General features: G+C 41.4%; 1 protein-coding gene across 1 annotated transcript; it reads right to left on the bottom strand.

Annotated features, from left to right (window-relative positions):
- Window positions 1–797: 797 nt before the first annotated feature.
- Window positions 798–12,281, bottom strand: LOC129824382 (E3 ubiquitin-protein ligase RNF114-like). Its single transcript, XM_055883969.1, has 6 exons — window positions 12,024–12,281; window positions 11,222–11,372; window positions 10,954–11,060; window positions 8,671–8,785; window positions 3,465–3,572; window positions 798–3,359 (listed from the first exon to the last, which is right to left on the bottom strand). Exons 1-6 carry the CDS (start codon window positions 12,158–12,160, stop codon window positions 3,294–3,296), a joined length of 684 nt encoding a protein of 227 aa, XP_055739944.1. The 5' UTR covers window positions 12,161–12,281; the 3' UTR covers window positions 798–3,293.
- Between the last annotated feature and the right edge of the window lie 6,037 nt (window positions 12,282–18,318).

Raw genomic sequence — 18,318 nt, forward strand, 5'->3', positions numbered from 1 at the left:
TAGAGATGGCTAGAAGGGCCATGGGTCATATTAGATTGCGTAGAAATGCAGGAAATGAGCCTTAGATGACCACTACCAGGTTATGTCCCCCCCACTTCTAAAACCAAAGTTGCACCCATGGAAACAACACATTCACTACGGATACATTTATTATTTTTTGTTTATTAAACAACAAATTGACATGCTTGGTAGTGCGATTATCTGAAATGTATATTATTTTTCATTTTTTAAACAACTAATTGACAGACGTCGGTTCAATAATTTGAATTCCATTTCGTTACTTTTTTCTGTGAGATGAAGGTCACATTGCACAGTTTCTCTAGAGATAAATCAGATCAAGCCTGAACTGTGCGATGTCGGGAGTTGTAGTTTCCAACTGGCCAATATTCTACATATTTTAGCACAGAACACGTGGTAATTGACTACAATGATCATAATCCATTCTCCGGTCTGTCTGTTTCTTTTATGCCTGCTACTTTAGGTTAATGTGGGACAGACAGAGAGAGGAGATATAAGAATGCGCGAGAGGGATAGAGAGCAGTTGGTTCATGAGGCATCTCTTCCTGAAAAAACATGATCTATGTGATTGATTGTTGGTATTCAGCAGTCATAAAAGTATGCCTGATTTACTTTGAAAAAACAACATTCTGATTTTGTCAGGAGAGCAGCTCTGTGGAGATGAGATGACTTAGAATGAAATATCGTAATCAAATAAAACAAATATATACAACCGAAATATTTTAAAGTCGTGAATAAATGGTTAATAAATTATAAGCAGTAATGGGCAGTCACTACCATTATGGGACTTTAATTGTTTTATTCTATGTTGATACAGCATTCAACCCACAAATGCATAGTACATTTAATGTGATTTTCAAAAAAATCGAAAACTGATATTTTTTTTCTATAATCGAACCAAAACTGACCTCAAAAAGAACTAAATGCTCAGCTCTATTCCTTGGCCATTCATAACTGATGTATTAAAACTAACATTGATGTATGTTTTATGAACTTGTGGCAGTAACTCCGGCATAAAGTGAAAGCACTGTAAACGTGGAAGATATAGTATCTCTACAAAGGCAGAGCAAATCATTTATTAAGGAAATATAATTTCACAAATAAAGACCATTCATTAGTGATCCATCTGAATCTTACTAAATGTCCTAATCAAATGTTCACCATCAATATTAATGGTCATGTTCAGGAGTACCAGATAGGAGAAAACATTTTAAAATGGAAAATAACATTTTTCTTAATGAACAAATTAGTGCCCTCCACTTCTCTAAATATGTTATATTTTGCTGCTATTGAAAGCCACCCAGCTCTGACAAAGCAAGGGTGTAACCGTGGAGTACAAGGTACGCAGGCTTTTGTTCCATCCCAGTGCTACACCTAATCTAGTTTATCGTGGTCCATATTAAAGACCATGATTAATTGATTATTCAAAACATGTGTGTGTGTATGTAAGTGCCGGACTGGAACACAAGCCTGCACTCACAATAGCAAGACTAGATTTGAAGACCACTGCTCTAGATTCTGGAAACGAGACCGTGCCTCCAAGGTTGGATGGGTGGTGTGGCTTTACTGCCCTCCTCTGGCCAAACATGGGTAACTACAGCCTACAGGGAGCACATAGCAGTGCATCAAATCCAATTGTCCAATTATAAACAACATATATACTGCCTGGCTGTATTAGGTTCTTATTTAATATCTTAACTTATCAATGCTATATAAATTAGATTCTCAAATTAACGTCATCTACCAGCAAGAGGATGTAGCATGCGCATCGGAAACCATGAGAGGTTACACAGAGGGATGCCACATTCAAATAATAGGGCTCCTTTGACACATGCATGGAAATCCAACACTTAGACTGGAGCCTCCACCAGCATCGTCTCTCACAAGTGCGGTCTCCAAGGCACACACAACACCCATGTCTCTACTTTGGAGAAAATGAAGAAGTATACAGGAAAAAAGACAAAAACACTAGCTTAGTGCAGTCAAAAACTTGATTTTCATGTTTTATATATTTCCAGCTTGGAATAATATTGTGAAAATGATAACGCCCTTTCAGTGAAAGAGCGGTTTGAAAAGACCACCTGAAATTGCAGCCTGTTTTGATGGGAGGAGTTTTGGCCTGCCTGGTGACATCACCAGGCGGTAAATTAGTTAATAAACCAATAAGTTAGAGCCTTCGATCCTCTCTGCCAAACCCAGCTAGTTTTCCCCTCCCCACTCCGACAGTCCTAGGAAAATTCTTGCTTGAAATTGCTCTTTGCTAAGAAGCCATTTTTGACCATTTTAATTGAAAACAATCACAGTAAGGTACTCAGTTGTTACCCAGAAATTATTTGGTATTAAGATAAAAACAGCTGTGAGTAAACAATGTCAAACTACAGGGAACACATCTATTCTCATCAGCTGGAGTACACATCTTATCCACGCATTCCTCCCGGAATAATAGTTACTGGCAGTTTACACTTTACAATGGTTTCTTGCATTGAAGAGCAATGTCTCACCTATAGGGAATGACAGAGGACTTTAGTGGCCAAACAGCCGCATTAGCATGGCAGTGCCATTTAAGGGCTTCCACCATTTTAATATAGTCAACTGTGTGGGACTTCCAACTTCATCGGCCAATCCTTCCTGGTGACCCTGTTGGAGTCATGTCCAACTGATTCATCAGGAGGGATCAGCCAATTGTGAAGAAGAAAACTGACTACTTTCAAAATGGAAGCCTTAAAAAAGGCACTGCCCATGCTGTCAAATTCTAAAATGGCACAGAGAGATAGAAAGATGAGTCCTCTATGTTATCGTCGCATTTTGTTGGAAAAAGGTAGCCACCTAGTGGTTAAAACCTCTTATTGCAGAATCAAGTCATAACAGTAGAAAACAAATCACTTTGGAAGTCTCAGGTAGAGTAAGCCTAGATGACAATACTAACAATGAACAGATCAAATAATTATGATTCAGCAGATTTATGAACGGTCTAACACAACACTTATTTGGAGAGAGTTACAGGGACATCACTCCACTTCTATACCAGAAAGCACATGAGCTATTTGTTTAACTTGTATTGTTTTATTTATGTTTGAATGATAATTTGTAAAGTGATAAGAGGAGTTGCTTGGTAGGCCTCAAAGCTTCCTGGTTATGCAGGCAGGAAGTTGCCACCCACCCTTACTAATCTTTTTTCCTATGGTTACACCACTCGCCCAGTTCAAGGATGGTGCAGTGCAATTCTATTTTCCCTCAAAGCCACCTTTTCCTCCTTCCTCAAGACAGACACCACCTCAGTTCTCCATGAGGGAGCGTTGTAGAGCCTCCTGGATCATAGTGTGTTCGTCTGTGGAGTAGTCCTGGAGAGAAGGAAAAGCAAGGCATTAATAAATACGATTTTTTTATAAAGGAGGTCCCGAAAACAATAACTGAATTGTGACCACTGTGTCTTAAGGCTCACGTACCACAAAGGTGTCATAAGAGAAGGTGTGTCTAATCTTTAGGTGCTGGAAGAAGTCAGCGCTCCTGTAGTTGGGGTCCCCCCAAGGCATAGAGGCACAGATAGGACACACCTGCAAGACAACAGAAAATAACTTCTGTGTTCATCTGTGGACACAGATGGGCCTTTAGCTTGCCTTCACAAGTAACATAAAGCAGTAATAGACAAAACATCACACACTGTTAAAGCAGCAATAAACATGCACACTCACGCCGTCAAATGTCCAGCCAGATTTCTACTGGCCTTATCCCGATAAAACCCTTTTGAATGCGGTCCCATGAAAGCTAAAGGTGCGTAGAGCTATGCCTGGTTTTGGGGTGGAGACACATGTTTTGTAGTAATGGGCACATTTTGTAACATGATACTCTCCACAGTGTTCTTAGACCCCTGAATAGCCACCATACAGAAGGTGATGCTAGGTTTGTTTTACATTACCACATGTTATGCCTGCCAGTTGGCTGTAGGATACTCCGCTAGCAGCTTGCTGGCTAAAAACAGTAAGCAAGCTAGCCATTTAGTTTCCCCACATGTGAAATAATCTGAATTAGAATGAAATAATATTCTTAACTTGCCAGTGTAATTTACAACATTATCCCAGTTTAATATGCTGTTTGAATGTAGGGTGCTTATTTAATGTCAAGCTAAAACAAGACAGCAATATTGAAGTTTAAGTGATTATCTTCCCTTTTCGAAATAGCCCGATTTTATAATAAAATAAATGTGCCCTGTCAAATATTGTTCTACTTGCCAGTGTAACCTACAGAGTTATCCCAGTCTGAGCAGCTACTTCATGGTATTCACTCCCATATCAGCTAAAATTAGAATGTCATGTTTTGGTCGTAGAGAAAAAGCACACATCTCGTAGCTGTTTTTAACTAATAGCCTGGAATTTAAATAGCCTTCCTTCTAAAGAAAATACATTTTGGGGGGGGTTCTAATAAGGCTACATTGTTTGAACAGTCGCTGAGAATATATTTGCTTATCAATGCAAAAATAGGCTACTTTGATGCATAGCCTATTGAGCTATGCAAGGTAAAGGAATAATAGCCCATCAGGTGAACGTTGGCTCCTTGCACGTCTCCCTCTATCCTGTCACTTAATTGTTTTCTTGTCTGTGCCTTCAGCCTTGGTACAGTAGCTAGCTAGTTTGATTTGCACTGTTTTTAGCATTTACGATAGCTACTCAACCAGGCATTAGATTAGAGCAGGGGTCTCCAACTTTTTCTAGCAAAAAAATACATAAAAATGGCAAACTATTCATTATTCCTAGCTTATAAATATCTTCTCTTATCCTCTACCATGCAACTCTTCCCTGGGTCCTTTGTGTACAAGAGATGTGTTTCTCAATATACTATACCTTGTCAAATAATGGTTAATAAACAACTAAGGGGCCCCGTAACATTATATTTTTGGGTATTTTCCAGTTTTAGCGATGTTCCTGCTGTTAGGCCTACTGTTGCAGCACGTCATGGCAAAGTTGACAAAACAATGGCCACTCAATTGACACAAACAATCATGACATCTTCAGGTAAGCCAACATAAATTCTGTAGATTGCACTGTATTATGGGTAAAATATCAGAAAATACTGGTATTAACTGTAATTGGAAGCCTCTTGTAAAAATTACTCTGTATAACACTTTCTTTACAGTAATAACTTATGCATACTGTAGATTCAAATGATCAGTTTCAGGCGCCAACCTCATGCTGACTATTTTAGTAAATATCTTCTTGAAGCGGCTGTGAAATGGAATAATATTTTCAGCAACTGTTGGGTAGGCACCTGGACTTGTATATAAGTATCTTTATTGCTAGCCAATTGAATTACTGCAAGTGTTATTAGCTAACCTAGCTAGCTAATGTTTGCTAGCTCAAGTCGACACAAGACATTTCAGTCTGCTCTAAATTGCTGGTAAATATCTTGCTGTGCGACCTAGAAAATTCCAGAAAATTAAAGATGAGTTTCCCTGTGCTGAAGCAGCTGAGTGACAGAATACACAGAGTGCAGAAATGCCTTCTGGAACTTATGTGCTTTAATAACAAACTTGTATTCCATCCGTAAATACAAATAAAATTGTTAAATTACGAGCCTAGTTGGTTTAGACACGGAAAAAGACCAGAGATGAGTTTGGATTGGTCTGCCATGTAGCATGCTTCTGTCTATAAACGTGAGCTGGTCATTATGTGTTTATTTTCCTTTCGACCACATCGTTTTGAAAGATATCACAATAGCCATCGAGAACTACAAAAAGTTTTGTTTCTTTTCTCAACAACATTGATGCCCTGAATTTAGCAGGTGCTATTGACAGATCAGTTGGAAAAAAGTGATGTCTTTAGCTACCTGCAGATTAATACTAAAGCTATGACAATGTTTGTATTGGTAGTAGTACGAGTTGGGATTATGCCGGTTCATTGTTTACCTACCTGAATAAAAGACTCCACTTTGCCAGATGATTACATGACCCATCAAGTTAGCCAGGTGTGAATACGGCGATCTATTGTATTTCATGAACATGTGTAGACCAGTAACCCATCCACTTAGCTCGATATGGCTGGTGGGTGGTTATAGGATTTCCTTCACATGACCCATCAATTTAGACAAGTGTGTCAGAAAAGCGTCAAAAATATTTTATAAATATTAGATATCTGGACACTTTGTTTTTGATATCAACCATTTCACCGTTCACACCTTCTGTATCTTGTGCATGTGACAAACTTAGATTTGATATACTGTGTGTTTACCAGAACAATATAACCGGCACAGAAGTCAGATTATGATATAGTTCTTCCTTATTGTAGGCTACTACTTACCACTTTTAGTCTTGAAATCTTTGGTTATTTACTAAACTACTTTGTTGAGCACATGACCTCACATGTGAATCCTTAAAGAGATGGGTGGGGCTAAGGCTTAAAAGGGTGTGAATGATACTAAATCGGTGTCGACAAAGAAGAACTCTCCAGTAGGTGTACCAAAACATTGAAAGGCCATTTTCTCAAAAGTGAGTTCAGCAAAAGTTTATTAATGTTCAAAGCAGAATTACTCACCCCATTGTTCCTCAACTGTAGTGTATGATATATCATTTTCTAGGTCGGAGTCTCTACTTTTATCCAATGTAAAAAATACCATTTCAAATGTTGCTACATAAGACCGAATCAAGGTGGTTGGTCACATTTGGTGGCAGAGAAAGAAAGGAAAATGTTGGGAGTCTGGTAAAATAATCAGTGGTATTGAGTAAGGTATAGCAATGTTTAATTAGTTATCTAATGTTAGAAGTAGGTGTATTTAGCCGTCGTATTAAACATTTGTTCAATGGCTAAATTGATATAAGACTATATTGGATACAGTGCATTCGGAAAGTATTCAGACCCCTTCATTTTTCGTTACATTACAGCCTTATTCTAAAATGCATTAAATTAATAGTTTTCCTCATCAATCTACACACAACACCCCATAGTGAAAAAGTGAAAACAGGTTATTTAAAAATAAACAAAACTACCTTATTTACATAAGTATTCTGACCCTTTGCTATGAGACCCGAAACTGAGCTCAGGTGCATCCTGTTTCCATTGATCATTCTTGATGTTTTTACAACTTTGGCCGCCCGGAAAAACTGAGCAATCGGGGGGGGTGAAGGACTGTGGTCAGGGAGGTGACCAAGAACCCGATAGTCACTCTGACAGAGTTCCAAAGTTGCTCTGTGGAGATGGGAGAACCTTCCAGAAGGACAACCATGTCTGCAGCACTCCAACAATCAGGCCTTTATGATAGTGTCCAGACGGAAGCCACTCCTCAGTAAAAGAAACAAGACAGCCCGCTTGGAGTTTACCTAAAGGACTCTCAGACCATAAGAACAAAAATTATCTGGTCTGACAAAACCAATATTGAACTCTTTGGCCTGAATGCTAAGAGTCACATCTGGAGGAAACCTTGGACCATCCCTAAGGCTAAGCATAGTGCTGGCAGCATCATGCTGTGGGGATGTTTTTCAGCGGTAGGGAGTGGGCGACTAGTCAGGATTCAGAGAAGAATGAACGGAGAAAAGTACAGCGAGATCCTTGATGAAAACCCGCTCCAGACCGCTCAAAACCTCAGATTGGGGCGAAGGTTCACCTTCCAACAGGACATCGGTCCTAAGCACACAGCCAAGACAAGGCTTCGGGACAAGTCTCTGAATGTCTTTGAGTGGCCAAGCCAGAGCCCGGACTTGAACCTGATCGAACATCTCTGGAGCTACCTGAAAATAGTTGTGCAGCAATGCTCCTCATCAAACCAGACAGAGCTTGAGAGGATCTGCAGAGAAGAATGGGAGAAACTCCCCAAATACAGGTGTGCCAAGCTTATAGCGTCACACCCAAGAAGACTCGAGGCTGTAATCGCTGCCGAAGGTGCTTCAACAAAGTACTGAGTAAAGCGTCTGAATATTTACGAAAATATGATATTTCCATTTATGATTTTTTTATGCATTTGCAAAGGTTTTTAAAAAAAATCTGTTTTTGCTTTGTCATTATGGGGTATTGATGAGGGGGGGAAACTATTTAATCAACCACTGTATATGGCTGTACAGGTTCCTGGTGTGAATCGACCCAAGATGATTAACCCTGAAGATGGGATGATATGCCATGAATATATACAAATACTTGAACACTTCTCAGTCGGTCACGGGCCGGTACTAGTTGACACCGTTACAAGTTTTTGTATTTTTATCAGCCAAAAACCGTCAATTACCAGCTAACGGGTCAATTACCGGCTAACGGAAACACTGTTACAGAACTAGACATTCTCATACCCTCCAACCTCCACCACCTCCCTCCTCCGTGTTTCTTGGAAGCCGCTATCTATGACCATAACACTGTGGTAGGTACATAATGACGGATGAGCACAGTGGAGCAGCGCAATATACTCTTTCACACTCTCTCACAGGGCCCCGAGTACCTGATTTTACAAGCTATCCCCATTTAATTTCCCCTCTTGACTTTGTCAAGCTCATGCTTATTTCTCTCCCTCTCTGCAACCACATCTCATGTTACACTCCTGGCTGAGGCAAGCCGTCATAGACATGGCATGCATTAACAGTAACACACCATCTTTGTCCTCACATTTCAAACAGTGAATGAAAAATGCTTGAGGGAAACTAATTGGCAGGCGAGTCATGTTTCACTGAAGACCCCTTACCACGTGGCGCGTGTCCCGGGCATGCTGGGAAGTGCAGTGCTCCACCAGGCCGTCCTGGTCCAGGTTCTGGTAGTTACAGTAGGGGCATGAGAAAGTGAAGCGGTTCGGCATAGGGCTGGGGAGACACAGGAGAAGTGGAATGAGGACATGTCACTGGATATGTTTAGATAGTGCCTCTTATGTATGTATAACAGTGAGGAAAAAAAGTATTTGATCCCCTGCTGATTTTGAACTGATAAAGAAATTATCAGTCTATAATTTTAATGGTAGGTTTATTTGAACAGTGAGAGACAGCATAACAAAATCCCCAAAAACACATGTCAAAAATGTTATATATTGATTTGCATTTTAATGAGGGAAATAAGTATTTGACCCCTCTGCAAAACATGACTTAGTACTTGGTGGCAAAACCCTTGCTGGCAATCACAGAGATCTGACGTTTCTTGTAGTTGGCCATCAGGTTTGCACACATCTCAGGAGGGATTTTGTCCCACTCCTCTTTGCAGATCTTCTACAAGTCATTAAGGTTTCGAGGCTGACGTTTCGCAACTCGAACTTTCAGCTCCCTCCACAGATTTTCTATGGGATTAAGGTCTGGAGACTGCCTAGGCCACTCCAGGACCTTAATGTGCTTCTTCTTGAGCCACTCCTTTGTTGCCTTGGCCGTGTGTTTTGGGTCATTGTCATGCTGGAATACCCATCCACGACCCATTTAATGCCCTGGCTGAGGGAAGGAGGTTCTCACCCAAGATTTGACGGTACATGGCCCCGTCCATCGTCCCTTTGACGCGGTGAAGTTGTCCTGTCCCCTTAGCAGAAGAACACCACTAAAGCATAATGTTTCCACCTCTATGTTTGACGGTGGGGATGGTGTTCTTGGGGTCATAGGCAGCATTCCTCCTCCTCCAAACACGGCGAGTTGAGTTGATGCCAAAGAGCTCCATTTTGGTTTCATCTGACCACAACACTTTCACCCAGTTGTCCTATGAATCATTCAGATGTTCATTGGCAAACTTCAGACGGGCATGTATATGTGCTTTCTTGAGCAGGGGGACCTGGCGGGCGCTGCAGGATTTCAGTCCTTCACGGCGTAGTGTGTTACCAATTGTTTTCTTGGTGACTATGTGACCAGTGGACTACTTGGTGACCAGTGTAACAGTTTAACTTTAGTCCGTCCCCTCGCCCCGACCTGGGCGCGAACCAGGGACCCTCTGCACACATCAACAACAGTCACCCACGAAGCATCGTTACCCATCGCTCCACAAAAGCCGCGGCCCTTGCAGAGCAAGGGGAACCACTACTTCAAGGTCTCAAAGCGAGTGAAGTAACCGATTGAAACGCTATTAGCGCGCACCACCGCTAACTAGCTAGCCATTTCACATCCGTTACACCAGCTGCCTTGAGATCATTGACAAGATCCTCCCGTGTAGTTCTGGGCTGATTCCTCACCGTTCTCATGATCATTGCAACTCCACGAGGTGAGATCTTGCATGGAGCCCCAGGCCGAGGGAGATTGACAGTTCTTTTGTGTTTCTTCCATTTGCGAATAATCACACCAACTGTTGTCACCTTCTCACCAAGCTGCTTGGCGATGGTCTTGTAGCCCATTCCAGCCTTGTGTAGGTCTACAGTCTTGTCCCTGACATCCTTGGAGAGCTCTTTGGTCTTGGCCATGGTGGAGCGTTTGGAATCGGATTGATTGATTGCTTCTGTGGACAGGTGTATTTTATACAGGTAACAAACTGAGATTAGGAGCACTCCCTTTAAGAGTGTGCTCCTAATCTCAGCTCGTTACCTGTATAAAAGATACCTGGGAGCCATAAATCTTTCTGATTGAGAGGGTAAAATACTTATTTCCCTCATTAAAATGCAAATCAATTTCTAACATTTTTAACATGCTTTTTCTGGATTTTGTTGTTGTTATTCTGTCTCTCACTGTTCAAATAAACCTACCATTAAAATTATAGACTGATCATTTCTTTGTCAGTGGGCAAACGTACAAAATCAGCAGGGGATCAAATACTTTTTTCCCTCACTGTATATAATCATGATCCCTTCTGGGTTTGTGTCATTCCCATGAAACCCAATCACAGCGTTTATGCAAAAGTCAAAGCCACCAGTCAATAAATACGTTAGGATATTGAGAGCCATTACAAAGTTGAGAACCTATAAAGATGATTTGATCAACACATACGGAGAGGCAGAGAATATTACACTATGACCATTATATGGATAATTGCACAGCATATCAAAGCTGCTGTACCACCACCCTCCACTTCTCACCCAATAATGTTAGGCTGGGTCTGGGCAGTGGTCCTGACCCCCTCCTCAATATACTCCTGGTACTTGGAGCATGCTGCCGTGTGGCTTCTCATCTGGGACAGGCCCACCTGAAAGTGGAGAAAACACAAGGCATCAATGCTAACGGTAGTGCACTTTATTTAAAAACATAGACTTATCCACATTTATAATAGATCATTCACTCACTTCTCTTAATTCCTTTGACTATTCACACAGTTTTACAAACTGACAAACTGCTAGACACACACACCTGTGCTCCACAGCCCTTGCAGGCCGCCATTGAGGTGTGTATGAGGGCCTCTAGGTCAGTGGCTTTGGCCCAGTGGCCCAGTGCTGCCCTACAAACGGCACACACTGGCTTCTGGGGCCGCAGGCACTCCTGCAGACAACTTTGACAAAACCTGGGTGGAGGGAAAGGAGGTCGAGATGTTGCAAGTCATTCATAGGCTAAAATGAAAGCAAGCATTTGGCCATCGTATTACAGAAGGAAAACGAAAGTTAGACGTCTGGTATGACAAAACCAAACAATGATGCTGATTATTGAACCACTATGTTCCTGACTGACAATTGCTTTCTTTACTTTGTGAAATGTGAAATTAGAGGACGGTACGAGTAGAATTGTTTTTATTGATAAATTCACTTCCTGATACAAACGAAAGACCTGTCCGCTGAGGACATTGGGCTTTGTAGTTCTTTACATATCTACGGAATGCATTTCTAATATCATTTAACTACAAAGGCCACAATTCAATTGAAGCCCATTTCTTGATGTAAACAAAACTGAAAGTAAAGCATAGATTTATGAACTTGCAAATATATTACCAACATATAACATTGAAAGCCAAAAGGAAACATTAAATGGCAAGTTAAATATGATTTCCTGTCAGTAGTTAACTTGCCGGATCACATACATGTTCAATCCCTTAGCTAGCCAGCTCACAACACAGGTATCTTGCTGGTTAACGCCAGACAGCTCGTTAGCTTGAACTTGGATGATGTCTAAGCTAGCAACGTTTATAGACAAAATGAGATATTTGTGTAAAGATACTCACGTATGTCCACATTGTGTTGTGACAGGGCTATCGAAAATCTCGAGACAAACCGGACATACGAACTCTGTCCCGTCCCTGTCGCCGCCAGAAATATTTTTATTCTGCTGTGCGGAGCTAAAAGATCCTAGCATCGCCATTTCTTCTCCGCTGTCGGGTGGTGAAAAGGAGGGGCATCCTTAGCTTTTTTCGCTGTTGAAGTTTGACAGATTTGGTCATCTTGAGCTGTGTTCAACAGGGGTGTATTCACTAGAAACCAAAGAGAAACAAACGGAACGAAACAGGGCGGGACCTTCCTGGATTTCTCCAATAGAAACTCTCTTTTTGTTGCAAAACTTTTTCCGTTGCAAAACCTTTTCGAAACTGTTTTGCTACGGGTGTGTACAGTACTTAAATGGTAATGCGGGAGAAGCCAGTGTTTGCAGGATATCTTGGCACGGGTGTTGTTAGTCCAGAGAAGTCGTGCCGGTAAACCGTGTCAATATATACTCCAAACACCGGCTTCGAGGGAATTATAACTTTTATACAACGGGTTACCAATATTGTGTAGCGACCCGCACAGACAGCTGTGTGTTATGTGTTAGGCTAGTAGGTGGTTGTGTTCGCGGGGTCCGACATGTCAATCAACCTGCTATCTGCAATCACGGGAATGCCTGGAATGTTCTGATGCCGGGCATCCTGGCGGTTGGCGGAGTGGCGTGGAGGGGGGTTGGGCAGGGGGATGGAGCATTGGAAGTTAAGACCAGGTTTTGCCTTTGTTCTCTCTCTTACGTCTGGGCTTCACAAGAGAAGGTCACGATTGGCTTGTGGGTTATCTTTCATTTATTTGGCGTGGGCTACGGCCAAACAGTAGCCTGTGTAAAGTTGGTTTAATAAACCGTCCATTCGTAAACTCAATTCTCTGTCTGGACAGTTGTTCTTTTATGATCTAGTCAGGTCATTACAATATTTAAATAATGATTGACATATTTTCATTAACGTTATTTTGATTAATTTATTCATACTATTTCATCCTTCCACAAAATATAGTCCCAACACAAATATAGGGTTGCTAGAGACACAACCCAGTCGTTCAGTCTTGTTGTTCTGTATCTATGGACGCGACCCAGTCGTTCGTTCTAAATGTTCCATTGCCATACTGGCTGGCAACATTCGTATCCCTTGTTGGCTAGCTAGCCAACTACGGCTAACTTACAGTCAAGTCAAAAAGATTAACAACAGTAGCTGCATTTGTTTAAATTGTTTGCTAGTGACACTCATTTGGATAGAGCCATAACAATGAGCTAATAAGGCGCAATTTCACCTGGCATAGAAAATGTGCTCTCTTGTCAAGACACTGTAGTTCAGGAGAGCTAACCGAAAACACAGCTAACACAATCACTTCAAACACGGAAGCTGTAAAGACTGCAAACTAGCTGCACTTCGTTTCGATTTACCTTTTGTAAATTGACATGTCTTTGTATATATCCATAAAAACGATGTCATCTGATAAATGATTTGACTGGCTGAGAAACGCTGCCTGTCTGTCTCCTACCCAACTCCTACATGTTCATTTCTACGGGACAGCTAGAGATCGAATTTGAAAATTGAATTGAATTGATGTAGCAAGTGTTGGAGACAGACAGCAAGGTTTATACAAATATCCACTGTTGAAAACTAAATGTTAGTCTAAAAGAAATGTGAAATAATGTCTAGATGCTTTTTATAGTGGAGATCAAGTTCCTACTCTGCTTTTCTAAGGTCTTCGAAAGCCAAGTTAACAAACAAATCACCGACCATTTCGAACCCCACCGTACCTTCTCCGCTATGTAATCTGGCTTCCGAGCTGGTCATGGGTGCACCTCAGCCACGCTCAAGGTCCTAAACGATATCATAACTGCCATCGATAAGTGACAATACTGTGCAGCCGTATTCATCGACCTGGCCAAGGTTTTCGACTCTGTCAATCACCACATTCTTATCTGCAGACTCAACAGCCTTGGTTTCTTAAATGACTGCCTCGCCTGGTTCACCAACTACTTCTCTGATAGAGTTCAGTGTGTCAAATCGGAGGGCCTGTTGTCCGGACCTCTGGCAGTCTCTGTGGGGGTGCCAAAGAGTTCAATTCTCGGGCCGACTCTCTTCTCTGTATACATCAATGATGTTGCTCTTCCCTGATCCACCTCTACGCAGACGACACCATTCTGTATACTTCTGGCCCTTCTTTGGACACTGCTAACTAACCTCCAGACGAACTTCAATGCCATACAACTCTCCTTCCGTGGCCTCCAACAGCTCTTAAATGCAAGTAAAACTAAATGCATGCTCTTCAACCGATCGCTGCCCGCACCTGCCCGTCCGATGCTGGACGGTTCTGACCTAGAATATGTGGACAACTACAAATACCTAGGTGTCTGGTTAGACTGTAAACTCTCCTTCCAGACCCACATTAAGCATCTCCAATCCTAAATTAAATCTAGAATCGGCTTCCTATTTCGCAACAAAGCATCCTTCACTCATGCTGCCAAACATAATCTCGTAAAACTGACTATCCTACCGATCCTCGACTTCGGCGATGTCATTTACAAAATAGCTTCCAATACTCTACTCAGCAAACTGGATGCAGTCTATCACAGTGCCATCCGTTTTGTTACCAAATCACCTTATACCACCCACCACTGCGACCTGTATGCTCTAGTCGGCTGGCGCTCGCTACATATTCATCGCCAGACCCACTGGCTCCAGGTCATCTATAAGTCTATGCTAGGTAAAGCTCCGCCTTACCTCAGCTCACTGGTCACGATAACAACACCAATCCGTAGCACGCGCTCCAGCAGGTATATCTCAATGGTCGTCCCCAAAGCCAGCACCTCCTTTGGCCGCCTTTCCTTCCAGTTCTCTGCTGCCAGTGACTGGAACGAATTGCAAAAATCGCCAAAGCTGGAGACATATTTCCCTCACTAACTTTAAACATCAGCTATCTGAGCAGCTAACCGATCGCTGCAGCTGTACATAGTCCATCTGTAAATAGCCCACCCAATCTACCTACCTCATCCCCATACTGTTTTGATTTACTTTTCTGCTCTTTTGCACAGCAGTATCTCGACATGCACATCATCATCTGCTCATTTATCACTCCAGTGTTAATCTGCTAAATTGTAATTCTTCGCTACTATGGCCTATTTGTTGCCTACCTCCTCATGCCTTTTGTACACACTGTATATAGACTTTCTTTTTTCTACTGTGTCATTGGCTTGTTTATTGTTTATTCCATGTTATTCCTTGTGTAAATCTGTGTTGTTGTCTGTGTCACACTGCTTTGCTTTATCTTGGCCAGGTCGCAGTTGTAAATGAGAACTTGTTCTCAACTAGCCTACCTGGTGAAATATATATATATATATTTTTTAAATGATCACGTTCCCGCACTGCGTGACTGTGTGGAGGCTCATTGATTTAACGTTACGTTAGCCTACATGATACACCAGTAAAGAAATAAAATGACTAACTTACCGTTCTTTGTGCAGCTTCAAATGTCGAACAAAGTTGGAAATTGTTGCGCCTCCGTCTGCAATTTTCTTCCCGCATGTTTTGCAAGTTGCAATCCATTTTTTGTTGATACAACGTTGTCTTTATATCCGCAAATAATTATTTTGAATATCATCTTTCCAAGGGCTCCATCTGAGTTCACCCGCCGATGTTCCTCGTCACTGCCACTCACAACTTTTTCTCAGGTGGCACAATTAGATTGGCTGCTGTCCGATTCAAACTGTAATCCGTAAAAATGAAGAGTTGATGCGCTGCACACTTTTTTTAATAGCATAATTTTTAATATTTGGGCTTGGGAAGGGTATCAAGTCAGGTAAAGCCATAAGGCTCAAGTCCAAGTCAAGTCACGAGTCATTGGTTTTAAAGTCAAAGTCGAGTTGCAAGTCATCATATTTGTGACTCGAGTCCACACCTCTGCCAATATACCACGGCTTAGGACTGCATCCAGGCACTCTGCGTTGGGTCGTACATAAGAACAACCCTTAGTCGTGGTATATTGGCCATATATTGGCCATATACCACCCCCCATCCTGTGCCTTATTGCTTAATTAACTCTAGGGTGTGAAGACATACGCAATCAATACATCCACATTTTGTATTTCATAATACATCATTTCGAAAGTGTTCTATAATTTGTCTTTCACGTTGAAAATGTGGAGTAGGTTATGTAGATGGATAGGGGGAAAAATATAATAATAATATAATCCCTTTTTAGAGTCAATTTTAAGGATGCAAAATGTTAAGACCGTGCAAATTTTGTGTAGACTTTCAGCGACTGTATCCCCCCAAGTAAAGCCATGAGACAGACATGTAATATCCACCTAAGTTTGACCTGCTCCACTACCTCAGGGTCTGTTAGATAACACATACTGACACACACACCTCATTGCGGCGAGGCAGATCAGTCTACTGTGGTTTTACTGTGTGTTTCCTCGTACTACCTCTTCTCCCCTTGATAAAAACCTAGATGAAGACTTATGGGCATAAGGAAAATGGAAAGTGTGTCTTTTCAAAACGGTTTTGCTACGGGTGTGTACTAATGAATGCAGCCCTGGACACAATGTATGTTCAGATATAAATTATATAAATGTTTGATGTAGAGCATCATACATTTATTCACCACCAACTGAATTTTGCTCTGCCCGGAGTACCCCTGAAGTACCCCCTCATGTGCATGTGATCAGTAGGCCTATGGTCTCATGAGTCTTCTCAAGTGTCCCCTGTGGCTAGGCCAAGTACCCCCATGGGTCCTAGCACCCCTGTATGGAAACCACTGATGTAGAGAACAAACATCCTCAACTCACATCAGCTCTAGTCATTGCATTTCTATATACAACGCTCCACAATGTATAAGTGCTGAACATTTTATTATTTTTTATTTAACCTTTATTTAACTAGGCAAGTCAGTTAAGAACAAATTATTATTTACAATGACGCCCCCCCCCCCCCCCTCTGTCAAACCCTAACCTGGATGACACTGGGCCAATTGTGTGCCGCCCTATGGGACTCCCAGTCACGGCTGGTTGTGATATAGCCTGGAATCGAACCAGGGTCTGTAGTGACGCCTCTAGCGTTGAGATGGAGTGACTTAGACCGCTATACCACTCGGGAGCCCCCGAGGTTGAAACATAGCCCAGGTTGAAATAAAATAATTATCTGGGACATACAAAGACATACAATGTTATGATATTCACAAAACGCAGTGGTGTAAAGTACTTAATTAAAAATACTTTAAAGGAATACTTCACTATTTATATTTTTTACAACTTTTACTCAACTACATTCCTAAAGAAAATATTGTACTTTTTACTCCATTCATTTTCCCTGACACCCAAAAGTACTCATTACATTTCGAACGCTTAGCAGGACAGGAAAATTGGCCAATTCACGCGCTTATTAAGAGAACATCCTTGGTCACCCCTACTGCCTCAGATCTGGTGGACTCACTAAACACAAATACTTCATTTGTAAAGTGTAGGAGTGTGCCCCTGGCTATCCTTACAAGTTTAAAACAAGAAAATGTTGCCATCTGGTTTCAAATAAGGAATTTGAAATAATTTATACTTTTACTTTTGATACTTAAGTATATTTTAGCAATTACATTTACTTTTGATACTTAAGTACATTTTAAACCAAATGCTTTTAGACTTTTACTTTTAGACTTTTACTAAATAGTATTTTACTGAGTGACTTTCACTTTTACTTGAGTCAACTTCTATTATGGTAACTTTACTTCTCCTCAAGTATGACAATTCGGTACTTTTTCCACCACTGCAAAAACGTTGATCATAAAAAATTAGCATTACATATAATAATCTATTGTAGCCATTCAATGCATTTACATGGAAAGAGGAAGCTACAGACATTTAAACCTGTCTGTAGCTAGCTTCACTGGTAGCTCACTAGTGGCCCCTCACCAAAAAGTAATGACAAATGCATGATGTTGGAATGGATGCAATGATAGTATCCTCACACAACATGGATACAGATTCCACAAAACATAGGTATGTGCAAAACATAACATAGATTCTACAAAATAGCCACCCTTTGCCTTGATGACAGCTTTGCACACTCTTGGAATTCTCTCAACCACCTTCACCTGGAAGGCTTTTCCAACAGTCATAAAGGAGTTCCCACATATGCTGAGCACTTGTTGGCTGCTTTTCCTTCACTCTGTGGTCCAACTCATCCCAAACCATCTCAATTCAGTTGAGGTCGGGTGATTGTGGCGGCCAGGTCAAATCAATCAATCAAATTTATTTATGAAGCCCTT

The sequence above is a fragment of the Salvelinus fontinalis genome, chromosome 26 (assembly GCF_029448725.1).
Source record: "Salvelinus fontinalis isolate EN_2023a chromosome 26, ASM2944872v1, whole genome shotgun sequence".
Classification (NCBI taxonomy): domain Eukaryota; kingdom Metazoa; phylum Chordata; class Actinopteri; order Salmoniformes; family Salmonidae; genus Salvelinus; species Salvelinus fontinalis.

What these genes read in the sequence shown, in the direction of transcription:
- LOC129824382 (XM_055883969.1), bottom strand. Translation starts at nt 12,160, where the DNA reads ATGGCGATGCTAGGATCTTTTAGCTCCGCACAGCAGAATAAAAATATT. An exon ending in GCAAGGGCTGTGGAGCACAG is followed by an intron (nt 11,061 to 11,221) that starts GTGTGTGTGTCT and finishes CTCCACTTTCAG; the next exon opens with GTGGGCCTGTCCCAGATGAG. An exon ending in ACCCAGCCTAACATTATTGG is followed by an intron (nt 8,786 to 10,953) that starts GTGAGAAGTGGA and finishes GTGTCTCCCCAG; the next exon opens with CCCTATGCCGAACCGCTTCA.